Source organism: Sciurus vulgaris, assembly GCF_902686455.1.
Source record: "Sciurus vulgaris genome assembly, chromosome: 5".
Lineage (NCBI taxonomy): Eukaryota > Metazoa > Chordata > Mammalia > Rodentia > Sciuridae > Sciurus > Sciurus vulgaris.
The window spans coordinates 116,982,595-117,010,028 of NC_136465.1; the positions used below are offsets into that span (position 1 = coordinate 116,982,595).

The following is a 27,434-nucleotide window of genomic DNA, read 5'->3' on the forward strand; positions in this document are numbered from 1 at the left end:
CATATCTCTGGCTAGTGCAGCCTGGCTAAATCTTCATATTTCCTAGCTTTTATTCCTGTAAACTAATTCTCCCATAAGATAAGCAGAGGTAAGCTTTCTACCTTCCCACTTTTGGCTAAACTATGATTAAGTTCATTTTTTTCCTTTTATGTCATTTGCAAATTTCTTTTGTTTGCAAGGGGAAATCCAGTCCCTGGGAACCCCAGCAAGGCCTCTTGCCTGGGGTGTGGTAAATAAAACTGTTCAAAGGTAAAAGGGATACCTGTGAAAGAGTTGATATGGAAAAAACTCATTTCTGGAGGAAAGAAATTTCAGCTACAATAACTATGTGTGTTAAGTTCATTGTCCTTCTCTGGGAAGGGGATGGAGAGTTGTGTTCATCAGATCCTAGCTGCAGGAAGGCCCTCAGATCCTAAATGAGCGTAGCTGTGAGATACATTGAGGAATCTGCTCTGAGTCCTATGAGGTGGGCTGATTTAGAAATGGCCAAAAGCAGGTGCTGGCATACAGATTATCAAGGATGTCTCTACCTGTTAGAAAACTTCTACAGCAATACTTCTCAAATGCCAGTGAGCAAATGAATTACCTAACCCAAGGATCTTGATAAAATTGTGACTCATTAAGTCTGAGATGGAAACAGATTTTGCATTTCTGATGATACTAAAGCTGCTGGTTGTGGACTGCATTTTGAATGTTAAGATTCTGCAGCATTTCCTCTAGAATAGTTGCTTTCCAATATTGATCACCAGACAAGCAGCAGCATCATCTGCAAACTTGTTAGAAAGGCAAAATCTTGGACCCTGATAGAACCTACTCAATCAGAAACTCAGTGAGTTGGGGCCCAGCCATTTGTACTTTAATTTTAACAAGCCCTCCAGGTGATTCTGATGTATGATTAAGTCTGAGCACTACTGATCTAGAGAAGTATTTTTCAGCCTCCTCTGGGGAGCTTAAAAACAAGTCAGCCGTGGTTTCTATGCCATTTGAATGAAATGAGAACTGTAGGCTGTGGGGCCCTCCCAACATGGATATTTAAAAAAAAATCTCCCCAGGTGATTACAATGTGCAGCCAAACCTGAGAACCATTGCCTGAGAGACAGGCTCACTTACTTCTTGTGTTTTTGCCAGGGAAAGTCTGGTAGAGGTCGGGGAGTGTGGGTCTGCTGGGCCAGCAGCTCTCTTCCTCTTCGCTGTTGCTTTGAAGCTGTAACTGAGATACCAGAAGAATATGGTCAGAACCAACCAGAACAAGGGCAGGGAAAGGTGCTGTGTGGAACCTAGCTGTGGGGGAATGAGGTTGAGTGTATTTGGGAGATTTGGACAGGAATCTTGGATAGGAGATAGGAGAGGGGTACAGCTCTGCATTCATACATGCAAATGATATTGCAAATTAACACAGCTTCTCTCTGTGGAGAGGATTTGAGAGCTTTTTCCAAGGAATACCAACAGTAGATGGTAGTACCACCTGTAGACCCAGGTAAGAGGAGTTCTAAGATTTAGAGGGTCCACAGGGTGAAGAGTTGGTGGACTTAGATGATATACCCACCTGCTGGTCGTGTGGCCCTGAGATAGCCTCAGGGACCTGCACTGGTTTTTCCTTGTGTCTGTTCTCTCAGAGCTGACCTCTCTGCTAGTGTGTGCAGCCCTAGATCTGAGTGGTTAAGGGATTGTGGCATTTGGATATGCAGGCTGGGATGACACCAAGGTGTGCAAAGTTTCTTAGAGACTAGGACAATTCTAGATATAGGTAGGGAAGGAGACAGACCAGAGGCTAGTATGGGCTCTGCTCATACTATCATCTCCTAGCACAGAAGTCCTAAGTATGACTTCTATATTTAGAAACTGACTTCTTAGTCTTAATGGTTACACATTTGTTATGGATGGAGAGAACATATTTTACTTAATAGTTTTTAGCTTTGAGTATACCTAACTTCCTTTCATATTTTTCTGAGGACCCCAGCAAATGATAAGGGCAGGTGTGTTTCATGAGAACCTTCAACGGGAGTCAGCTCCAATAAGAATTTCAAAAGTAGATTTGAATGTTCATATGAAACAAGGCCTATTTCTCCTTCTCCCTCTATATTAATTCATTCTCTAAAATTTCTGAATTTAATTCAAGAAGTGATACATCTGGGGAGGATAGGACCCCTGGATCTCCTATTCTTCTTACTGGGATGGACTCCCTTACCTTCTGTGTAAAAATCTGAAGCTTTTCTCTGCCAGTTTCTCTTTCACTTGCAACTCACTCACCTTCTCTGAGTCCACAGTATGCTGAGGCTGCTGGGTTATAGATCGGTGCAGTTCCGGTCTGTTTTGACTTTGCTTCCATTTCTGCTGAATTATTGACAAGTCCAATGACTTAAACTTTTTGTCCAAGGAACTCTTTTGAAATAGGTTCTTTCTTGCTTTGCTCTTTCTTTTCCAGAAAATCTCCTTCGTGGCTGAATGGGCTTCCTTATTGGTGGCCTGTAGACCCCACAGCTCTCTTCTTACCTGTGCAGAGTTTGTGCTCCATTGTGGATCGGCTCTGGTTAGAGAATGTATGCAACAGGGTGCCTCAGGGTTAGAATCCAGATCTTGCAGTGGTGCCCGAACTGTGGACATCCCTTGCTGTTTTTCCTCTTTTGCGTAGAAGACACATGGAGAGGTAGCAGGAAGCTGTGACTCCCTTATAGGGTGGGCAGTCTCTTTCTGTGGAAGTTCCCCAAACCCAGGGCCTTTCTGAAGAACTAGCTTCTCTTCTCTCACTCTGTCCATTACTTCCCACACCACTTGGTCCAAACTGTTTCTCTTAGGGATGTTGTGGGGTGATGAGAACCGATCGCGGGAACCTGTGTACAGGCACATTTTGGAGATAGCTTTCCGGAGGCGTTCTTTGGGTGAGTGGGGTTCAGACTCTGGGGTCAGAATCCTGATGGATGGCACATCAGTTGGATTGCAATTCCAGAACATATGGGATGGTGTGAATTTTTGGACAGGTGTCTTAGACACATAGGAGTAGAGACAGAAGAAGGCATCAGCAGTGACAGCCAGAGTTTGCACCTGCTTGAACCTGCCTGGGTAAGAGGTTAAAGATGGTGATTCAGGATTCATCAGCAAATTCTCTCTTAAATGTCTCCCTTCTAAAGCCTTCTGAAAGCTCGATTTCAAAGGAAGCTACCGATTTACCCACTAGTGTTTTTTCCTTTTAGATTTTGGATACCCAGGGTCCCCTTTTTCGACTTTCTTGACTCTCCCTACCCAGAGGATACCCCAAATAGGAAACAGAAAATGGATTAAGCCTTAAAGACATTGTACTGATTTGATTTGGCTGAAAGAGAGAAGATCTAAAGGAAGCAGTAGTGGTCTGAGATCTCTTGAAGGCTATTTCTTCAACAGAATGAAGCAGACATCAAAGTAATCCATCTTCCCTAAACGACATTAGAGGAAATGGAAGTGACATAGAGAACGAAGGATTTGGAGCTATCGGGCCCCTTTGTGAACAGCTGAGACTGGGGGAGAAGTGGAGCTCATATGCATAGTAACACTCACTGGCTAACATGAGGCAGGGGTCTTCCATTTCAATCCTCCGCACCTGAGCCTTCAGGAAGAGCTGGAAATCAATGCCCTTGGCCTGAGAGGGGTTGGTGAAAAATCTTGCAGGGATCCGAGAAGTGTCTCTCTGGTCCTCTTGGCCGAAGCCCAGACTGAAGAGGACATCTTCTGCATCTTCTTGCACCTGATCCAGAATCTCTGAGATGCTGAAATGAGGGAGTTTGGATAAACAGTAAACAACTTTGAGACATATGATAATCCAGAATATCTAATACAAGTATCAGGAGGCTAAAATTTCTGGCCATTTCTTCACCTTCCACTATGACTTTGAGAAAAGCTTTCACTTCTTGAAACCTAAATTCTCTGTCTGAAACATGGGAATTATGAGCCAGATTTAAAAACTGAATAAAATCTTGGCACAGTACTGTGAACAACTTGCTACCGGTGAAAAAAAATTATATAAATATGAAAACATTTTGAAAAATGAAAAGCAGTGTAGATGCAAAGAAATTATGTAGTCGCATTATTAACTATGTATGCATTATTAATTAGATACACTGTGACGTATCTGGCTTTTGCTAGGTCTTTGCAACTTGCCACTCAACTTGCCCTAGTAGTTGTATGGGGAACAACAAAACAATGAGTGCTAAGGAACACAGACCTGCTTTTTGTCTCACTCTGAAGTTAAAAATGAATCAGTAGGTACATTCAAATCCTGATTGTGAAAAATACACCTCTTTCTAGCACTATTTTCAGGAGAGAGGCCCTGGGTTGCAGAAGATCAAGTGCTCACTCTCTCTTTCTCTGTGGAACCAAACTGTACCTACATTCAAATCTGAGTATCACTGGTGACACCATTGCTCAATAAATGCATTTCAAACAATGGGGCCAGGGGAAATTATGGATTATTTGACACTGAATAAACATCACTCTCCTCAGAAAGAACGCTGGGTGTTTTGATCCAAATAGGGACCATCTTGCTTAATTAATAGCTGAAGAGTTGGAATTCTGAACTACTCTTGTGATTGCCAGCTATGTGCTCATTTTATCTCCATGGTTCTGAGGGTCCCTGTCTGTGGATTGCAGGCATATGAGTGGATAGCGGTTCACAACCATGGCTGCATGTGGGCCTTTAAAAAAAACATAGCACAGATACCTGAATCCTCTCTCCAGACATCCTCATTTAGTTGAACTGGGTGTAGCTAAGGCTACAGTTCAGGGAGGATAATTCACTAAACACAGTCATATGACAAAGTTTAAGTCTCAGAACCAGGTCTGGAATTCAAACTTTGACTCCAAATTCCTGACACTTTTCATCATACAACACTCGTCCTCATCACTTACCATCTTGTGTAAGATCTGTGCATGTTTTATCTACCCTATGGAATAGTTGAGCCCCTTAGGGTTAGTCTTTGTCTGCTTAAGCTTTTTAAATTCTGTAGTTATTGAATGACCAGCATTAACTGATATTTTATTGCTTCATTCAATCAACAAGTTATTTGATGAATCAATACATGGTTTATTGAGTACTTACTGTGAGTCTAGGCACTGGGATGGTAACATGACGACTCCTCCTGGAATATAATATTCAGTGGGAGGAGACACCTGTATTTTACACAGAACATCCAGTTCTGAGCAGATCCTTTGCAACCCCACTGTTCTTACATCAAAAATGGTCATATTTCTCAAGTGTGCATAAAAACTCCAAAAAGACATATCAGAAAAAAGGGAAATAGTTCTTAGGTCCATTCTCCTCAGCCTGTCTTCTTCCTTGCCCTCCCAGTCCTACTGAACTTAGTATTTACCTTGAACTTGTCTTGTTGGTCCCACCAGTCATGCTGCTAGAAGCCAAACTACAGCCAAGATCAAGTAGTTGTCCAGGCCTGGGCGTCTGCAGGAAACTCCTGCAGAGATCAAAGCTAGTGTCATACGAATCTTGTGGCCAGTCTGCACCCTGGCATCAAGCACTCACTGACTGGGCATATCCACCTTCTGATGGATGCCTTTGAATTACTTGCGGAGGAAACCTAGTCTATGCCCTCGTTGCTGGTTAGAAAATTTCACTCTCTCTATTTTGAATCTGTTTTAATCTCTTTGATTCTGGTCCTACTCTAGTTTTCTGTCTCCTAAGGTGACATCATTCATCCTGGCTGACCTGGAGGCTTACCTGGAGAAGAGCTTTCCATTGGCAGCCAGGAGTGTGGCTAGACAGGAACAGAAAGACAAAGAACATGTTAGAAGGGAAAATAAAAATCACTGGAGTTGCCTTTCTGAATTTAAAACAGTCCTTCTATTTCCCTATGCCACTGCTACAGGCTAGCTGGACCCCAAGAATTCTGCTCTAGATTATTTAGCGTAGTTTGGAAAGGGGACAATAAGGCAGAAAACACCTGACCTCTGAACTTTTGAACCATGACTGAAGTCTAGGCAGGGAACCCCCACCCCGATCCTAAGGAGGACAGTCATTCCACTCTGTCTGAGGCTCCTGTTCCTGCCCCACCACAAGAGTCTCCACAGGTCTCAGGAGAATCAGGTGGTTGGGCCTCTTACTCAAGCCCTTTCTTCCTACAGTGCAGTCTTTCTTAAACCCAGTACTCAATCTTCTCTGGGCTTCCTATAGAGAAAACGGTCTTAAAGATGTCTGGGCAGCAAATATTACATTGATTTTTATATTATCTTCCCAGGAGCAAAGGAAAGCTCCAGTGATGGGCTGGTAGGAGTCACGGTAGGCTTGTGAGGAAAAGTTTCTGCTTTCTGTTTTTGCATGAGAGATTGAGTCCATTCTTTTTCTATAGATAAGACCCCAGGGGGAGCCTGCTTCTTTCTGAAGTTGCCCCCTTCCATGCTATCCTTAATTCATCCAACGTGTAGCTTCTTCCCTGGTCTCAGCTTCAGAGAGCTGTGCCACTTACCCTCTGCTCCAAGGGTCAAGTCATCTTCAAAGCTGGCCCCATGGCTGGAGCACTCTGTCAAATAATCAGGTGAGGGTCACAGAAAATTAGTCTGGAACACACACACACACACACACACACACACACACACACACACACACACGTGCATGCTTGAATTCTGCACATATCCTCAGATTTGCACAACCATATTCTTACACTAGGCATCCACTTGTTTACACAGCTACCTCCAGCTTTACAAATACTACCTGGGGAATTTCACTCATGTTTTGATTCAGAATTACACATACACTCACATATACTAACCCATGTTCTATGTCACACAGACCACTGCCAAACAGAAAATACATGAGGGCGTACACCCACACACAGACACATACATATAAATGCACATGTTTTATGAAGTGCTTTTCCTGTAGCAGTGGTCGTTGGCTGAACACCACTAACAGAAGATAATCTTTCAGTTTTAGTGAGTTTGTAAGCTCCAAGCTGGCACTTTCTTTTGGGCCTTCCCCGGCTGCCTTGTAACAACTAAAAGGTGGTTTGCAGACACTTTAGGCAAGCATTGTTATGTGTGTATTTACACCCCACCTCCCCAACAGCCGTATCACTATTCAGGTAGAACAACAGCAGAGTCTATACTTACCATTGTAGATGGACTGTCCTGCTTCCTCACAAAGCCCCTCTTCAGAGTCTCTGAAACCCAAAAAAAATTATCCTACAGGTTGAAATCACAGCAGTTTCTAATGATTTTCCTCAATATCTCCCAAATATTCATGTGATTTTCATGGAGTCAGCAGTACTTATTTACTTTTCTATTGGAGAAAACTAAGACAGAGTGGTTATCTGACGGACAAATTCATAGAGGTTTCCGTGAGGAGCTGGGATTGGAATGCACTATATTTTTGATAGTACTGCCATTGTTCTGGCGACATCGTCTAAAGTCAGGTTTGCAATGATTCTTCAGTCTTTAGGTAAAATACAAAATAGGGAATAAAGAAGAAAAATTGGGGAAATGCATTTATAGAAGAGGGGTTTTGGTGCCATATTTGCAAATCACAACTACAAGCATCAATTTTCTTAAAGTCTTTAGGAAGTCCCCTTATCCACCCACACCTCCTTTCTCTTGGAAACATGATCTTGCTGAGTATCATGTCTTTCAGGAAACAGCAGAATTGCATCTTGGTTAGAGATATTTTTAGATTTCTAGATACAGGATTTTATCAAACATTTACCATCTCTGCCAGAAGAACAAATGGAAATCAGTATAAGTGGTGGTAAGAAACAACTCAGTTTTATAAACAAGGAAGGAATTATTTCTTTTCAAAACAGGTGATTGAAGTATTCTGTGAAAAAGCTTTGAACTGGGAATAGCACATCTGGGTTCCAGATCTGGCTCCTTGTTGCTAGTGTGTTCTCAAATACTGTGTAAGGGCCCCGGATCACTAGATTTTATCATGAGCTAAGTCCACTTCAAGAACTGATAAATTGTGAGATTTGTAGTTTGTCTTCCTAGCAGTTTTTAAAACAGCAGTTGTGCACAATGCTTTAAATGTAATCTCAAGGGGAGGCTTGATTGGAGAAAGGTTGGTATGATGAGTGGCAGGGAAATGGACTGGAGCTGGCCCTAACCAAGCCTCCCCCTTTATCCATGTCCAGAAATTCAGATAACTCTCAGGCACTTGGAGTACCTTGATAGGACGTTTAACAATGGGAATGGGATTAATTAAATCTGTAGATCAAGTGGTGTTTACATTTTACAAAATAAATCATTACATATATAGACAATTTTGCTTGTACCCTCCTTTCAATAGTGAAAAAAAATCAACCATGCTTTCCAAAATCTGAGTATTTATGTGATGAAAAAACTGCACATGTAAAGTGGTACTTAAGCTAATTAAGAATGAGTAACTCTAATAATACAACTAGAAGTACAAAAACACACTTATCTCCTAATATATAATCACAGGAAAATGTGTTGCAATGTAATACTACAAATGTGTGTATATATTAATATAGTCATAAACATTAATATTTACCATGACTCCTAAAATGCTATGATAACTAATATAGTCATCTAATACTAGAATATTGGATTTATATTGCATTTAATGCTTGTGTTATTGCTGTATATTACAGGTTGAGTATCCTTTATCCAAAATGCTTGAGATCAGATTTTGGGTTTCTAAAATTTTGGAATATTTGCATATACAAAATGGAATATCTTGGAGGATGGGACTAATTCTAAGCATGAAACTCATTTATGTTTTATATATACTCTGCACACACAGCCTGAAGGGAATTTTACATGATATTTTTTTACATGATATTTTTAGTGTGTTGCATTTTGACTGTGACCTATCACACAAGGTCAGATGTTGAATTTTCCACTTACGGTTTCATGTCAGCCCTCAAAACATTTCAGATTTTGGAGCATGTTGGATTTTAGGATTATAGATGAAATTCCTAAGGCATACTATTAGCAGAACTACAACTGAAACAGACTACTATCCTACTTATAGGTTGTACCCAATGGAAATGACTATGTATGTCCACACACATACCACATACACACACACACACACACACACACACACACACACACACACAGAAATTCTAGTTGTAATAATCCAAAAAAGAAACCCCAGAATCTCTAGTTAGTGTAAAATGGAAAAACATGTAATGCTAATTATGCAATTTAATACTACAGAAGGATAAAAAGAATGATCTGCTACTTGTAAATGCATGGACAAACATCACAAACATAATGCTAAACAAAAGAAACAGATAAAATAGTATATATTGCATGATTCTATTGCGTAAAGTTTAAAAGTTCTAAAACTTGTCTATAATGTTATAAATCAAGGTATTGGTTATGCTGGGAGGTGCGGTAGTGAATGGAAGGGAACAGAAAGGGGCTTTTGGAGTGCTGGTAATGGACTGCTTCAGGTTTCTGGGTTGTATTCCCTTTGTGAAAATTCACTGAACTCCATACTTAAAGCTCACTGATTTTCCAGAAAGTAAATTCTACTTCAATATAATTTGTGTTGGAATAAAACATGTGCTAGGTACAGCAGAACACACCCATAATCCCAGTGACTTTGGAGATGGAGGCAGGAGGATTGCAAGACCCTGCCTCAAAATTAAAAAATAGAAAGGACTGGGGATATAGATCAGTAAAGTGTCCCTGAGTTCAGTCCCTGGTATGGCCCCAAACAAAACACAAACAAAAAAACCTACTGACATGTACACTTCAATAAAATTTGCTCTTCAGTAGATACAATCTTTTTATCGGGTACATATTCTACAATTCTTTCTCTAGTCGTGCCCCTCTCTAGTTGCAGTCATTTTGTATTCTTTTTTGGGGGCTAGCCCAGGACTAGTCTTGGGGCAGTGGGCTCTCGTGTGTGTGTGTGTGTGTGTGTGTGTGATCTACCACAGTGTATGGACATGGGCTGGATCTATTGATGTCTTCTCACTGAGCATGATGATTTGAAACTTTGTGGCCTTCACCCACGTCCCAGGCATTTCATGAGTTATTGTGTAGACCAGAAAATCAATGACTGGGGACTAGATCCATAGCTGTTCCCCTCTTCTCATTCTTGTGTTGAAAGGTCCCATGGCATCACATCAACTCTGAAATAGGGGAACCAAGGTACTGTTCCTCCTGTGTGTCCAATTCATAAACAGATAGTTGTGGGGGGAACTGGATTGTGAGAAAAGAAGCTCGTGGCTATTTTTAGCTCCTTCCAGCAGTTTTCATAGATGTCTGCCTGCAGAGACTTAAGTTGAAGCCTGCATGATGATTTCTGGGCTCTGAACTCTACCCCTGATGATTCATGAGCTAGATTTTTGTGTCCCAGAAAATCCCTTGACTGAGTAAGGGGAGAAAGGAAAGCCATAATTTGTAAAGATGTGCAGGTTCTAATCCTGTAGCTGAAAGGACTGCCATTAGATTTCAGTTGCACTGAGAGACTCTGACACTAAATAAATGGTCCAAGAAGGTGGTAGATTTTCTTGGAGAACTTGTCAGAAAGAAAGCCCTCTTGTTACCAGAGGGTATCTGGCATTGAAAATGGAAAGAAAAAGGAAACTTTGTGGTCTTGGAACCAAATTTGGAAAATGCCTGCAGGGCAACGTAGTGGACAGATAAACAATAAATTGGGGGCCTGGTGCATCTGTGGTCCTGGCAGCCTAAGAACTGAAGACCATGGCACATCAGCATGCCATACTTAGAGTGTGCTTTTCCTCTGGCTTCTTCATATCTGCTTATCAAAGGTCAAGTGTTCTCTCACCATTATCAATCATTCTCATCATTATTATCCTTCAATTTCTTCAATTTTCCCACATAACTAGAAAGTGCAAGCATACATTTCCTATTTCTCAGAATAGGGACACGTTCTGAGAAATGTGGCATTAGGTGATTTTATCAGTGTGCAAACATCATAGACTGTACTTACAAAAACTAGACCTGCTATGATGTCACTGGATGGTATAATCTGTTGTGCTGCTGTTTGTCACTGACTGAAATGTCAAGAGTAAGTGCATGACTCTGTTACATTCTTACTAAAGAGAGTTAGAAAAAGAGAAAACTGGAAATGTTGTCTAAATCTAACAAATCCCCTTCCAGAGAAGTATGTAAGCATGTTAATACATTCCCTTATGGCCTTTTTGAAGTTTAAATATTGAAACTTTTTCAAAACAAAGGAAAGTAAAGAACTCTGACAGATACTCCTGTGCCTGCCACCCTGCTTTCACACATATAAACATATGCCTTGTTAGCTTCAGAAAGAAATAAAATGTTCAATAATAATGACGGACTCTCACACAAATGATAAAATATTAAAGATTTGACTAGAGTCTCCTCCATTATCATTATCTCTACTCTTTTCCTTCCGAGTGGTAGCCACTATCCAATAGTTGGTGTATATCATTTCTGGTCATACTTTTTCCTAATACATAGAAGTAGATAGAAAGATAGATAGGTAGGCCAACTGATAGATTTTGTGAAAGAAAATAGGTATAGAGCTCCTTTTAAATCAGGTCATTCATATGCCATTCTAGAGCAGAAGGCATGTGCATGTATATCATCTCATTTAAACATCACACTTTATTATTTGGCACTTCATTATTCTAGTGTGCTACTTTATAGGGAAGGAGTCTACTATGGAATTTCAGTTATTTTCTTCCAGTTTGCTATACAGGTGGTAGCACAAGAATTAGTCTCAACTCTTGGAGGCTTTTCACTCACCGGATCACCTTTTTATGTCTTGGATCGGGGTTTATCTTTGTAGAACATGGATGGGGAAAGATTATTTCTAGAGCTTACAATGTTGCATTTCCGTGAACTTACTCATTTCAACTAGAATGTAGTATATTTGAAATTAAGGGGCATATTTGAAAACACATGGCACCTTGTCAGACAATTGGACATTTAGCAAATGCACAATTAATAGTTGACATAAATTGATCAGACTCAAAAGTAGTTGAGATTAAAACACTAGCTGAGCCAAGGATTTCTCCCATTTATATCTGTACAGAACTTTAAAACCCAGTAACCTGCAAACATTCCTATCATCATCATCCTTTATCTTCCATTATGTTGAGGATCACTAATTGGCTTTGAAGTCCATGAACTGTGAGTAAAATTAGGACAACACATTTTGTAAACTATAAGAACAAACACAGAATGAGTACTCCTTACACTGCCTTCTGGGAGAGTTGAAATAAGCAACTTTGGATTATTTAATCCTATTTGTTTCCTATGGAATAAGTAAGAGTGGGTTATTTATGTCATTAATGGATGAATTTAGATTACAGTCTATAAAAAGCTTGAGACATTCCTGGAGGGAGAATAAAGAGTGTGCAGGGGCCAAGACATTTGGAGATTTTATTCTTACAGAAGCGATCAGGCTGAAGTAGGTCACTAGCTTCGGCTTTGTGTCTGGGTAGACGGAACCTAAGATGGTAGAGGCTGAAGGGGGTTGGGTTTCCTATTTCAGTGTTTCTGAGCAAACAGAGGGCATACTTTGCTTTGAAGGGCCTGAACTCTTCACTGGTTTGAATGACAGTGGTGACCCTGAGCCCTCCTCCTGTTCTGGTGCATGGCTCTTCAGATCCCCTTTCTAACTCCTCCTCTTCTGTCACACAATGTGAGACTCCAGTCTGAAGGAGGAAGCAGTGGAGTGGAGTGGGGATCTGGAACTCAGCTCCACCATTTCCCACAGGTACAGATTTCAGCCTGTTCTTTAGTGCAGATCCACCCTGGATGCCTCACTCCATGGATGCATTTGCTTCACATCCTGGATCACCAGCTGACGCCAAATCCTTTCAGCACCCTGCCAATCACTGTCAACCCCATCCCCTCTGGCTCGGTTCAAACCCATTGGCCTCTCTGAGTTCCCAAGGGGCATGCCCATTAGCACAGGCCACCACCAAGCACGTCCACTGCCACTTTTTGTCCAGCACTCACCCACAGTCCTGCAGCCAGTCTTCAATCTTATGGATTGGATTCCCTAGAAAAGTCACACATCAGGTCACTGTGAGAACTGAAGGGAACCAGACCTGCTCCCTGCAACTCGCCCCATCCCCCAGGTTTGTCCTTATTTAAGTCACATCAAGATTCTTTTTCCCCCCATAGAACTTTCCTTTAAGATATGGGAGAATATACCCTTATATGAAGGCAGTGGTTATGTCTTCTCTCTCTGGTTCCTTTATCCTTTTACCCCTGGAACCTGGGAGATGCCTAAGAGGTCCAGGAACAGGGATGGCTTCTTTTTCAAAAGATGTGCTTTTTATTTCCTACCCAATAAATGAGGATAGGTTTATTTATGTTAGAATTTTTGTTTTCTTCTATGCAGTCTCTCCTGAACCTCCAAGAAGCTCTGAGAGGCATGTAGGAAAGGGACTACTGCTTCAACTGGACAAGTAGGTCTTAGGTAAGTGACTTCTCAAAGGTCACACAGCTTGTTAGTGACAGAGTGGCAGGCAGAGTCCAGGCATAGCTTGAGTGTACTTTGTTGCACAGACGAGTAGAAACCTCCCAAAGCTTTCCTTCACAGACTAACCCTAACCTCGGCATCCTACAGAAGCTTCTCAGGATGATGCAAAATGTCCCCCTTTCCAACCTTATAACTGCCTCTTTCTTACATATTCACATCTGGTATTTCTTTAGGCCCCTTCCCTTAAACTCATTTAAACCAGGTGAAAGGAGCCTCCCTGAGGTCCTAAACAAAGGACCCACGCCCTCTCTCTGCAGCCCTGTGTCATCTTCTTCCCACCACCAGACTCTGTGGGCATCCCTGTGAGGTCTTAACTGCCTCTTACCTTCCTGGAAAACGTCATCTAGGCTGGAAGGCTCAGACTCTGGAACATCCTGCAGGACCGCCGCTGCTTCCTCTTCCAGCACCTGGGTCTGCCAGTTTCGGCTCTGACGGAGCCAGGCCCTCCGTTTCTCCCAGGATGTGGGGCTTAGCACAGAGGCCTCCATGGCCCTGGCTCACACTTCAGGGCCTCCCTCCACGTTATGCTGTCCTGAGGGTGGAAACAGCCACACTCCCTCATCTGTTCAGAAACCACCCCTTCCCATCTCCACACAGAAGAGCTTGATCTCTGCCCATGCAGGGGGAGGGAGGAGACGCCTCACCTGTCTTCTGCCCACATGTAGAAATGAAATGCTCTGCAACCTCTAAACCCCAGAGCGAGTCTTTGAAATCAGTAAGTCCCAAAGCTTCAAGCATTACCAATTTGACGGACATTGAGAAGGCTCTTCTCACTTCAAGGATCTGTATTTTCACGGTAACTGAAAAGCTGTACTAGCGAACGGTCTTCTTTCATCCTCAGGGATTTTTGTCTCTCAGAATCTTCCATTAACACCAAAATATCTTTACAGTTACAATTTATAAAATTTACTTCATTTTATCCTCATGGAGATATATAAAAAGTTTTAGGATTTCAGAAGTCAAACAGCTTTTCTAGGGTCCCACAGCCAGGGTGACACCCCACTTACAGTAATTCTGGATTTTGTTTGTTTCTCTTGATTTATTTTGTTTCCTTTTGCTATATGAGAGGTCCACAAAAGATTTTTCTCAGGAAAATAAAAGCTGTGATAGAAACAAGGAGATGCTGCTTTAAAGCAATTAGCAGAAAGCACCTTTGGGATAATTACCCTCTGATTTGTCAACTTGTGTTTTTGCATAACTGTGAATTACTTACCCAGTTATCAATGCACTAATTGATTCATCTGCATTACTTTCATTTAACAGTATCTAATCATCATCTCTGTTTTCTTCCAAAAAATACATAACCATAGCTCTAGGCATAGATTCAAGGAGGAAGAAAGATGGGTAGAATCATTCAGTTGTCCAGATCAGAGAGGCTGGAGGGCTAAGGTGCTCTGTCCCTCTGCCTCCTCCAGGCCAGCCCCACCCACTAAGCATCCCTCCACAATGAGGAAGTAGATGCAGGACCAGGGCTCTCTGACTTATCCCCATTCCCTTGAGCTGCCATGAACAATTTTTATCTCCAGAGTTACACTTTTCATTATTGCAGTCAGGAAAAAGAAAAAGAAAAAAAGAAATCTCATATTCTGTTCTTCCTACTCTTATTAACACACATGCAACAAAAAAGGGAAGGGAGTATTTATTCCCCAAATTGTGTTAACATTAATAAGAACTAAGAAATCATGATATAAAATAAAAATGAAAAATTAAAATAAGAATAGTGAGAGGTTTCCAGAGACTTTTTGTTCTTCCAAGACTTAAAAACAAAATCATTAGTGACACATTCAATGATTTAAGCACTAAAATAGCTATTTTAGAAGAGAACATCCTGAACATAAACTGTATTCCTGGGGCAATAAAATTGTTTTAGATGCCTCTGCTTGCTGCAGACAAAATATATCCAGAGAAAAATAATCCATAATGACTGCTGTCTGATCCAGATTCTTTTGTGTCAGGTCCATTTGAAGACATTTTCCCCCCCTAGGGGAGACAGCAGTTAGCACTATGAGAATTTGTGTTTACTCTGGGCAACTGGTCCTTCGTGCCTTTTAGGGAAAATTAAATCACTGAATTAAGCTTGTGTTACAGGGAAGCTACATGGTGGGTAGTGACTTGCTGTCCTTAGGTGATAAAGAGAGGATGAAGCTACCACAAAGAACTTAGCAAGAGAGTCTGAAAAACCTTGATCAGAGTGTGTTTTCCTAGTCCTGACCTCCAAAAAATTTAATAGGTTGGCTCCAGTCAGGCCAGAGAAGAAAATATTTGATTTGCCTATCGTCCTTAATTCCTGCAAGAAATGGATGTCACATGATCACAGGGACTCTTCTGGGCACAAGGAGAACATTTCTGATGGTTAGAAGAACTTAAAAGGAAGGCAGGAGGACAGGAAGACAAAAAAGAAGGAAAAATGGAAATAAGGAGAGGAAGAGAGGAAGAGAGGTACCTGACTTCTACAATCTCCCAAGCACTAATGGTAAAATCTTGGAAAATTCAATCCCTTTCTCTGGTCTCAGTTTTTCACATAATGCCTAGACTGCATGGTGCTGGCATCTCACTAATTGAGATGATAGACAGAGGGTTTCAATGTCCTCTGTGATATAAATCTATTTTAGATTCCTCTGCTTGTCTGAAACTGTCTCGCAGTTACATAGATGAATTTCCTCTCCAACCCCCGGGAAGCCCCATTTTCTGTTACTTTTCCCTTCCTTCTTCCTCAGTCTTGGTCACACTCTATCTGTAAATCCTAGCTTCCTCCAGAAAGCCAGGTTGGGTTCCCCAGCCCACCCGTCACTGAGGGCCTTCACTTGGAACCTCCTCCTCTTCTTCTTCTCCTTCTCCTTCTTCTTCTGTTATTTATGGGCACATACCTTACTTTATTTTATGTGGTGCTGAGGATCGAACACAGTGCCTCTCATGTGCAAGGCAAGCACTGTACCACTGAGCACAAGCCCAGCCCCGCCTCTTCTTAGTTTATCGTCACTAACATACTTATGTATTTATTTATTTATTGTTTACTCTTCAAGCTTAGACTATGAGCTCCAGAGGACTGAGATATTTGTTTGGATTGCTCACTGTTGTGTTCTAATGCCTACACAGAATCTAATACATAGTACTAGCTTAATAATACTAAATGAGTGAGCATTTTGTAGGTGACTGTTCTCCTGGGACTCAATGCTTTGTACAGACATCATAGACCACATGCAGGGAGATCAGTTTCAAAGGTGTGATAATAAGATTTCATTATGTGTTTACGAAGAATATAAAACGTTTTGGGCTGAAAGTTGAAGAGGGAAGGCTATTCTGTGACTTGTTTTTACCCTAGGAGTTCCTATAATTGAGGACAGAAGTTGTATTTGCAACCCTATTCCTATTTGCTTCTGTCTCTATGTCCTGTGCATAGTGTTAGGTCTTTAGGCCAAAGTAACTCCATTTTGAAAATCAGCACCTACCCACCCAGGCATGACCTTCCCCACTGGCCCACCCAAAAGAGTCCCTAACTACTGAAACCACAGAAAAGATGTCAAGTAACAGTCATGGGGCCAGACTGGTTATTAACTACTCCATTGTACATGACTATATAGTTTAGAAGTTTTTTTTTTTCTGCAGGCTGCTGTGCCTTGCAGAGGGGCAGCCTGGCAAACTCTCTCTGTCAATAAACCTTTGCTTGATCTCAGAGCTGTCTCTCATGAATATTTGCGCCAGTCACCCTAATATATAGTAGTTTTACTTAATGCAAATACCCAAGATAAAACACTTAGGAAAACAGAATCCTTAATGCTTAAAGGGTTCCAAACAAAAGGCTTATGAATAAATGAATATTATAGTTATGGCAACAAAAAGACTAGACATGTTGCATGCCCTAATGGTCTACTGAGAAGGACTGCCATTTTCCAGGCAGTTCTGGTGATAAGGGAAGAGGTGTTCACTTGAAAAAGGCAACAGTGGTCTTGGGGTCTGAGGAAAGAAGATGCACTGGACATGGTGCTGGGGAACTAATTAATTTCCCCCAATCTTTGCCATCCTTGGGTTGTACAGAACTGTAAATACTATAAGAACGCAGTGTTAGGAGGCAGGGGAAAACAGAACTGTCTTGTTCGTGGTAACAGAAAGAGCTGTACTGGGAGATAAGAAACTGGGCATTCTTTGTGAAATCTGGAGGAAGTGACAAAGGTTTATCAGAAAAGCACATCATTAGTGTTGTAGAGAATTGAAAGGCAGGTAACACCTTGATGTCCTTGGGGCCCCTTGGAATATAGAGAAGGGCAGAGACGTATTTCCTCCAAATAAGCCAAGCAAAAACACATTTCTATATACACAAGCGTGAAGTAAAAAGAGCACTGACTACCAACATTGCTGAATTTTATGTTCATACATCCCAGTTGCATTTGAATATTTATGGGAATAGTATCTATAAAAAATCCTTATATAGTTTCCCATTAGAAAAATGGAGACAATCCAGTGGTCTCTGGAGTTACTTCCCACTTCCACAAATCCCCTTTTAAAATGAAGACTGAGTTGTAGGGATCCTGGGCTGGAAGGTTTCACTGACCCAGGGAAGTGGCAAGCCAGAGGGAGCCCCAACTGGAACTCCAGATGGATGAGATTCGGTCAGTGAGTTGCTCAGACGACACCCAGCACTTCTTGGATTTTCCGCTTCTTTGTTTTTGCTTACACAGCCACCATTCACCTTCCTACCTCCCTTTTAAAGGCCTACGCAAAGCATCTTTCTCTGATCAATCTCTGAGCCACTAGCACACAGGCCTGTGTCACGCTCAGCATGACAGCAGGAGAACGACCTTTCTTGTCATTATGTACTACTCTTTCTCATCTTCCCTTAAAGTCTACCTCATAGCATAGGAATACTTTCAATGGAGGTGGCTCAGTACATGCTTACCTGCAAAGAAGCGAGAATCACCCTGTTGCTGGAAAATGATCCTCAGCTGGTGCATGTCATGGGACAGGGACTCCTAATTTTTCTCCTGTTCTCAGATCCTATGTACACCTGCTGCCTCTCTCATAGTGAGGAAGAGAGAGACTTGGGGTATGGTTTTTCCAGTTCTTTGTTGGTACAAAGCATAAAGATCCCTCAGTCTGACTAAATTTATAAAGTTTAACAAATTCTTCTATCTTCAAAAACTAGTTTCCATTCCAACTTTTCATTTATTTAGATATTCTAAGAATGGTCAAAAAGTTCCTTCTGAACTCTCTCCACCTTTGTGGTGATACTCTATTTTTGTATGTGAACCTCCTCTATGAGAGTAGAAGTCGGAAGCCCCGCAGATACCTTCCCTCCCACTTCTGCATGAACCCAAGAAGCCTCACTGGTCCTACTATTTCTTGCTTGAATTACTCGAGCCTTCTCCTTTCTCTCTGTTGTCACGTCTCCTTCTCTCTGTTGTGCATTTTTCTTCTGCACTTCTTCTATTTCTTTAGAGGTTTGTTCTCTGAATCCTTCTCCACAATCTGTCTAGAGTTCTGGAATCTGACCTACACACCAACTAGGGGTAAGAGAGAAATTCACCTTGTTCAGAGCATACTGTGGTGGAAATGGAAATCGTAGCACTCAGAAATGGAGGCAAGACCAGAGAAATTGTCTCTAGTGGTGGAGATTTGGGAGCTGTTTACAGCTGTGCCCAACAAAATAATTATCATCAGATGCAGAAAACTGGCAGCAGCAGCAGCAAGCCGTCAGGGGTATGTCACTATTGCTGAATTGAGGATGCCACTGACTTCAGTTCTATTCACTGACATGAAAGAGTCAAAGTGATGGGGACTCACAATAATTATATGCGTGGAGTCCCTAATATTATCCATATCTGTGCTGTGCTTCACTTGATCTTGACAAACACTTTAAGGCTAATGAATCATCACCTGCAGCCCACAGAGATACGTGTCTTGTCCAAGGTCTTGTATTTAGGAACTTGTAGTGCTGAGATTTACACTCAAGTTGATCTGACTCCATGCCGTACAGTCTTTCCACTAATTATAGCATAAGAAAATAGCCTAATGTCACCATCCAACTGTCAGTGATGAATGTAATCTGGGATAAAGGAAGTGTTACTTGCTTTGTGTTATTAGTATAGTTTTCCCCTTTTGACTCCCACTAGATGATCATGAAGAAGTTTTATCCTTTTACAGGCTTATAAAGCAGTTTTTTATTTTTTTTTTTCTTTTTTTTTTTGCAAGGACCCAGTTAGGTTATACTTGTGAGGAGAGATTCTAGAATTCTACATTGCTTCATTTTTTTTTTTTAATTGAGCTACATCCCAGTCCTTTTTATTTTTTATTTGAGACAGGGTTTCACTGAGTCGCTCAGGGCCTTGCTAAGTTGCTGAGGCTGACTTTGAACTTGTGATCCTCCTGTCTCAGCCTCGCCATGTTGCTGGGATTACAGTTGTGTGCCACTGTGCCTGGCTGCTTTCCTATTGTTTGTTGGCAGTTAGAAACAGTTAACAACGGTCATGCAGTGGCCACTGAACAACCAGAGCTGAAAAACATTCACAGCCCTATAGTTGGGTCCTGTGAGTGACTAGCTGATGTGGCACTGAATTTTGGGAACTAGGCTGGGGATCTTTTGGGAAGAAAATGGGATAACCAGGTTGGTGATGGAGCACTGCAGAAGACTTGGAGCAAAACTAATATTTATCATAATTTGCTATGGACACATTTTACTATTTCAGACACCCCAGACCTGACAATTTTATCTGACAAATATCAGCTCGGCTGATGGGTGCTTCAGAGTAAGTTTGGGGACCATAGTGTCCCTGTTTGTCCTGGATAAAATGATTAGCCCCCTCTATAACCTAAGATTTTCATATATAAAACAGATAATATGATGCCAAGTTTTTTGGTGATTGGAGGGTTAAAAATCAGGTAATGTATATAAATGATAGCTTGATTGTTGTTATCTGCCTTCACCTAAGACAGTCGCTAAAGCTGGGGACATTGTTAGAGATAAGGAAGAAGGAAGGGGAAGGGATGGCAGTAAAGTGTATCTAATCCAGAAGGTTAAAGAGCACGTTACTGTCAGGCAGAGAACCACAATGAACAGTAAAAAAATCCTCATATCTTATCTAACGCCACAAGGGATCAGAGAGATCAATCTAACCCTGCGCACTCATTTTGTAGTAGAGGAGACTGGAAAGAGATAGAGCGACCAGAGAAGACTCAGCTGGAGTCACAGAGCTTAAATAGTTGTAAGTGGGATTCAAACTCACAAGTTCTGTGGCCTCTCCCTTTGCGTCTCTCGCAGCCTTCCTTGTGCCGCTCTTGGTCCTAAGGCCCAGGCTTAGGTGGGCCTCCAGTACTTTGGGCCTCTGTCCAGGAACCTGGATGGTCTCCCTCCTCCCCCGATTGCATTCGATCAGTGCCTCAAGCAAGAGGCTGTGAATGTGGACCTGAGGAGTGAGAATACGCGAGGAAGAGAGAAAAAGGAATTGCGTTTCCGATGATGGCCAGAAGACCTTCCGCTCCACTGCCGAGATGCACTGTCCCTACTCTAACAGGGCTGTGGGAATCCCAGAACGGCTGATGTTTTCTGTTTGTGGTCAGGTACAATCTCCAACCCGAGCCAGGTTGGCTGTCCCCAGTCTCCATATCCGCCGATCTGCAACAGGCTCTTGCATCCCTTCCTCCATGAGAAATGTCTTCTTGGCTTCTAACCCTGCTTCCATGTCACGCTGCAGTTTGGAGATCATCAGTAAGGATAACTTACCTGAGTATCGCACCTGAGTATTCCCAGACGTCTGTGGTCTGAAGGAGCACCTTCAGTCTAATTCAGGGAAAAAAGGAAGATGTTTTTTGGAAAGAGTAATAAGACCATGCAGCTAATCTAATACAGCTTCCCCTCCTTCCCACAAATTATTTTAGCTGAATAAATACTGAGGGAAGACCATCTGACACCTCTTTTTCTCTCCTTCCCCTCCTTCCTTATTTCTATCTTCAAAATGTGCGGGAGTTTTATAGAAGGGTTATAAACAACTCCAGGAAATAGTAAAGTTCTGTATTTGGGAAAAGTAATCCTGTGCTTTAAGTGAGAGAGACACTAATTTTTTTTCATATGAATGGGCTAAAAAGACACCCAGAAGAAGCAGCAGTTCATTTGTGCTGGTTTCCATTTGGTTTTGTTGAGAGAAGGTAGGAAGAATGAGTAGATTTCTTGACCATTGAATCAGCTCTGTGAATTTATGTCATTAATTTGATCCTGTCTTCTTGGTGATGAAGCTCTTTCCCTCATGTACTCGTTTTTATTCTTTCCTGTTTTTATTTTATTTTTTCCCTTTGTAGCTACACATGCTCTTCTTTTCAACCCTTGGCTCGACTGGTGGAACTTTATTCTTAACCCAAATCTGTGTTCCAGCCATTCTGCATTAGACCTGTGGGTGGTCAAGGCAGAGTGCTGTGGGTACTGGGTTGGCCACTTAGGCCTTGTCCCTTAGGTGGAAAACAGAACAGCTGTCAGTGTTCAAGTGGAAATTCATATTTGATCTTCTTTTCTTAACTGTAACCTAGACTGAAGCTTGTGGTCATGACATGGGCAGGGACCAAACCTTTTCTGTGTAGTTTATTAGAATCTGAATCATCAGCCTTGAACTGGAAATGACTTTTGGGTTTCTGTGGCCACAGATCATGCCTAATCTCAGGATTCCATCTTAATTGCCAGAGGATCAAAGGAGTTATGAGAATGTGTTGTTATTATGGTTATAAATAATCTCTAAACTGCCTGGGGTGCCTGTGAATAAGAAATCACATGTTAGATCCCACTCTATCCCTTTTGTTATATCTTCAGTTTGTTACCTCTCCTAATATTCTCAGTAGAGACTGGCAACAAACCTGGTTTCCTCCTTCCTGCGAATGCTTCGTGTTATCAGATCTGTGGCTCTAACCACTCGGGCTGAAAGACTAGGAGACTGAAGCTTGGGCACACAAATCACAAGCCTCCAACCTCCAGCTGCCTATCCTACATACTGCCCTGAATTGTTTAAAAATTGTTGCCCCTCTGTCTGGGATATTCGTGGTAGACAGTCACTAGTGCTTTTCTGGATGTCTCTTCTAAACCTTCATCATCCTATCAAACCACTTCTATGGGACTCTCTTGTCCGTGCTCTGCCATGAGACCTCTTCTTTTCTATTACTGATGAGCTGGGTGGCCTTGTAGGGTGTGGGAAAACCCCAATTGCAGAGGATCTTTCCATTCCTCCACCCTACCCAAAAGTCGTGTAGGTGGTGACATGCTCAGCCTGACTTCCACTGAGACAGGTGTTGTTGGAGATCACCTCCCACCCCGGCATTATGGAGGTCGTCCAGAGGCCAACATATCCACCTCTGAGATGCAGAGTCTGTCAACAGTTCCAGATAGGACATCAACTGTCTTGAGCTCCCAGTTCATTTGGCCTGGCGTCATCTACCTGTATAAGTCCTCCTAATAAGTTTTGTTGTAGTTTATCCCTGCAGCAGCTTTCTTCTGCAGCTTCCAGAGAAAAAGGTCTCGCCCACAGAAGGCAGAGGTGAGTCAGGCTGGGTGTTGCCAAGAGTCAGAGTTATGGACACTAGAACAAGACCTGCAGAGAGATTGGGAGATGTCTCCTTGGAAACTTTTCAAATTTGGAATTAGACTGAAATAACCTCCAACAGTTAATTCAGCAGGATACAGAGAGGAACTCAGGTGAGAAAGATGAAAAGTGCCCATATATTAACTCAGACCATCAAAAATCCCATGTCTTGTGACCCTAGATGATTAACATCCCTGGTAATAGGCAGAGCAGGTACGGGGTAGTGACAGGACCTCCTTGATCCTATAGCTTGACAATGAATGATGTTTGCGTGCTTGAAGCCAGGGAGGTGGGAGAGTGTCTCCCTGCTTTTCCCTTTTCTTGGTAGCCTGAGTTTTCTCTGACCTGTTTCAATCTCCTATTATCACCCTAGATCAGTGCACCTTAGAATTGAGGTTAAGACTGTACTTACCCCTCTGCTGGTAGAGAGTCGAGTTTGAGGCAAAGCAGTTCTCATAGCTGGGCAGAGCCCTCCCCCAGGTGTGGGGACAGAGCTGAGGCCCCCCAAAAAGTCTCATGTTGTAGATTGTGCTTCTCTCTATTCTCATTCAACTGCTGCTGCCAGCTCAAAAGGGGAAGCGGAAATGAGAAAACAACTAACTACATAGCATCAGCACAGTCCCCGCCTCCTACCCCAGCCACATCCTCTGCTTTGGCTCAAGAGACTGAAGAACAAAACATCTGTAATCTTTCAGCTCATAGGGAGCCCTTCCTCTCAGAGAGCTGCCTGACCCTCCCCAAGGCAATGCAGTCTTTTCCCGTTGAAGAAAAGGTACAGCTTGAACCCACTTGTCTTCAGCAAGAAAGGTGTCTAAAGTGAAAACTCACTCTCTCAAAAATTGTCTCAGAGAGGATGCTTACGGCTGCAGCTGGGCCAAAGCCTGTTTCTGCAACTCTTTCAAACTTCCCCAGAAGGTTGTTTTCAAATTCTGTGTACCATTATAAGAAAAATTTTTTGTGCTAATTTGTTAAAACTTTGTTTTCAAGTTTAAACTCACTTCAAAGTTTTGCTTTTTTTTTTTAGTAAATGACTGTTTTCCCAAGGAATGTTGAAAGCTGAACTTTGAAAATTGCGCACTCTAGGGATTCTTCAGTTTCTAGACTTTCAGTTCCAGGAAGCCTAATCAACTCCAAAAGGTTTCTCCTATCTTCACTTTCACCTTTGGGTGGCACCCAGCGTTGTCATCCAGGGCTCCCCCAATTCTCCAGGGATTCAGATGTGCCTTCCTCTTGGTTGGTTTGATGTTGTTCCATTGCAGATAGCTCTTCTCTCTTCCTACCTTTATTCCATTTCCTTCTTTGCATTATTTATGTCCAAATATTTTTCATAATATGTATGGGACAAGGCACTCCTTTAATATGCTAAACAGGGGCTGGGGTTGTGATTCAGTGGCAGAATGCTTGCCTAGCAGGCACGAGGCACTGGGCCATCCTCAGCACCACATAAAAATAAACAAATAAAGTTATTGTGCCCATCTACAACTAAAAATATTTTTAAAAATATGCTAAATGTCCATACTTTTCTTTCTTTTTCATAGTTGGATCTCTTTTTACCTTGTCCCCAAATCCCATTTCCAATCACCAGTAGGACAACTCTATTGAATATCCACAGAATAGCTATAATATGGTAGAAAGAAGTCTAAATAAAATTTCTACTCAGCAAACTAAGTTCTATAGCTATTATGTTCTGAAGTATAATATAGAAAATGATAATTATATTCAATTTCTCTTTTTCTCTCAAAACTTCTACCTGGCCCCTCACCACCTCTATACATAGGGATGAAAATGTCTAAAAAATTTTCTAGTATATGGTAATTGCTAAATAGGTACAACAAGTGAAAAAACAAAACCCAACATTCTTTGGTTCTCTTTTTGCAGTTTTTTTTCCTGCAAAAATTAACTGTTAAAAACTGAACTAATGGAACTCTTAAAATTATTTTAAACCTTAAGTTTCTGGAATTCACTATTATTATTGTTGTTGCTGTTGTTGTTATTTTGTACTGGGAATTGAACCACTGAGCAACATCCCAGCCCTTTTGTATTTTACATTTTATTTAGAGACAGGGTCTTGCTGAGTTGCTTAGGGTCTTGCTAAGATGCTGAGGCTGGCTTTGAACTTGTGATCCTCCTGTTTCAGCCTCTGGGGGCTGGGGTTACAGGCACATGCCACTGTGCCTGGTTCAAAATTATTTTATTTTAATGGTTGTTTTTGATGGGTTTTGGACATGAAGAGTACTACCTCTATGGGTGGGAGTATGGAACTATGTGAAGAAATTTTAATTTTCGGAGTGATGGAAAGCTGATACTGCTATTTAATGCCTGGAGACTAGGGATGCTGAATGCCTTTTAAAGCATGGGATAATTCAGCACAAGGAATAATTGAACTGACCAAAATGTCAACATTTTGTCAACACTGATGGTTTTTTGGTTAGGAGGACAGGCTTTGGAGTCAGACTGGCTCTGAATGGTTCTGTAATCCTGGACAGATAATGTCTCCTAAAAAAGTGGTTGCAAGGCTATAGGAATAAAGGAATACAGATTACTTAGTTCAGTCCTGTTTCAAAGAAAATGTTCAACAAATCACAGCTATTTTTTAAGACTATTAAATAGAATTTTTTTTTTTTTTGGTGCTGGGGATTGAACCCAGGGCCTCACATATGCTAGACAAGCACTCTACCACTGAGCTTTACCACTAGTCCATTTTAAATTTTGAGACAGAGTCTTGCCAAATTGCCTAGGCTGCCCTCAAACTTGCAATCCTCCTGCCTCAGCCCCCTGACTAGCTAGAATTATAGGCACAATCAGTCCCAGATGAAATACGTTTTTCAATTTATCCAGCATGCTGTCTATATTATATCAAAGGAGCTATTTCTCAAGCAATGTCTAGAGATATTTTGTTAATAAAAAAGAAAACTGCTATCTATGATTTTTTTTTTTTTTAAAGAAACATATTCTTCTACAAGCAGTTGCTATAACACAAGGATGGGCAGAGAGGAAGGCCCAGGGTATTCCCCTGTTTTGTTCTCCTTCTTCCATTGTGTAATCTCTCTCCTCATTTGCCCTTCCTCCATTCTTTGAAAACATTAAGAATCTCTATGTCTTTCACACCACGAACTTCTATGTTCTAGTGTCCCTGTGCTTCATGAAAACATAACCTCTTGTCCTTTTTATATATTAAGTGTACTTCAGGATTTCAGAAGATTTTTATGTGATTTTGCTCATTTTCCCCCCTTTGTTAAAAAATGAAAACTCCATTACTAACTGAGATAACAAATTATCTCTCTATTATCTCTGTGATTCATCAGTTCACAGAGGTCCATTGTTCTGGGCCTGAGCTGAGCTAGAATATCATGGCGGGAGGGTGAGGCAGAGGACAGCTTTTCAGCTTATGGCAGCCAGGAAGCAGAGAAAGAGTGAGTGAGTATGTGCAGACTCTGGAGAAGCCAGGGACAAGGGCATGCCCCCGGTGACCTACTTCCTCTAGCCACACTCCAACTGCCTGTAGTTACCACCGAGGAATAGATTCGAATTATTAATCCATCAAATACATTAATCCCCTGATGAGGTTACAGGTCTTATAATCATTTCACTTCTAAACATTCCTGTATTGCCTAACACATGAGCTTTCAGGGGACACCTCATATCCAAACCATAACAGAAATCATTGTAAAACTAATAGAAATTATATTAAAAGACTCTTGCCCATTGCAAAGTCTGTAAAAATTGCTTTTGAATGATATCCTTCAGACATGTAACCTGAGAACTCAGATAAGTCAGAACAGTTTCTGAACACCGATGTGCCCATCAAACAGATGGACGGGGCTGGGTGCAGTTTTGAAGCAGCAGAACTGAGAGCTCAGCTGGCTGGTTGCCCAGACCTGGGGCAGAGCCAGGACAGCTGTCCACAAAGGGTGTCCCAGGATAGAGAGCTGCGGCACAGGGCCTCTGCTCTGCTGAGCAGCTGGGCCCCTCTGAGCAGGCCCAGATGCAGGTCATCTGCTCCCATTCAACTTTCAGATTCTGGGGTTTCAAAATGTTCATTTTACAAAAAGGACTCTGTTCCTTCAAACTGCTGATGTGGGATTTTTAGTGAATCTGTCTCCTCCCTGTACCAAAGGCTTAAAAGTGGGGAATGGTTAGAATGCTAGGGGAGAAAGCAATAGTTAAATTCATCAAAGATTTCCTGAATGTTCTCCAGGCAGAGAAGGGTCCCCTCAGGTCATCTTGTCCTTCTCTCTGCTTCTATGTTCTGGGTATGAAGGATCCTAAGAACTGGGATTCTCTCACTTTCCTATACATCCTTTCTCTCTAATTAACCTCTCAGTGCAGAAAAGTTTTCCTTCTATTGGGCTATATTTTCCCCATATTTAAGTCCCCCATTTTTAACTCAAAAGCAATCTGCCGCCACCCCCTTCCCCCTAGGGCATTCTTTCAGAGAT

The 27,434-nt window shown here is 41.8% G+C and overlaps 1 protein-coding gene across 1 annotated transcript in view; it reads right to left on the reverse strand.

Annotated features, from left to right (window-relative positions):
- Positions 1-14,376, reverse strand: part of TESPA1 (thymocyte expressed, positive selection associated 1) — a 33,465-nt gene extending 19,089 nt beyond the window's left edge. The window contains 9 exon segments of the mRNA XM_079142081.1: positions 1,111-1,210; positions 2,251-3,056; positions 3,532-3,740; positions 5,340-5,438; positions 5,702-5,738; positions 6,447-6,500; positions 7,090-7,139; positions 12,916-12,958; positions 13,770-14,376. Coding sequence (XP_078998207.1) covers positions 1,111-1,210; positions 2,251-3,056; positions 3,532-3,740; positions 5,340-5,438; positions 5,702-5,738; positions 6,447-6,500; positions 7,090-7,139; positions 12,916-12,958; positions 13,770-13,932 — 1,561 coding nt within the window. The 5' untranslated portion in view covers positions 13,933-14,376.
- Between the last annotated feature and the right edge of the window lie 13,058 nt (positions 14,377-27,434).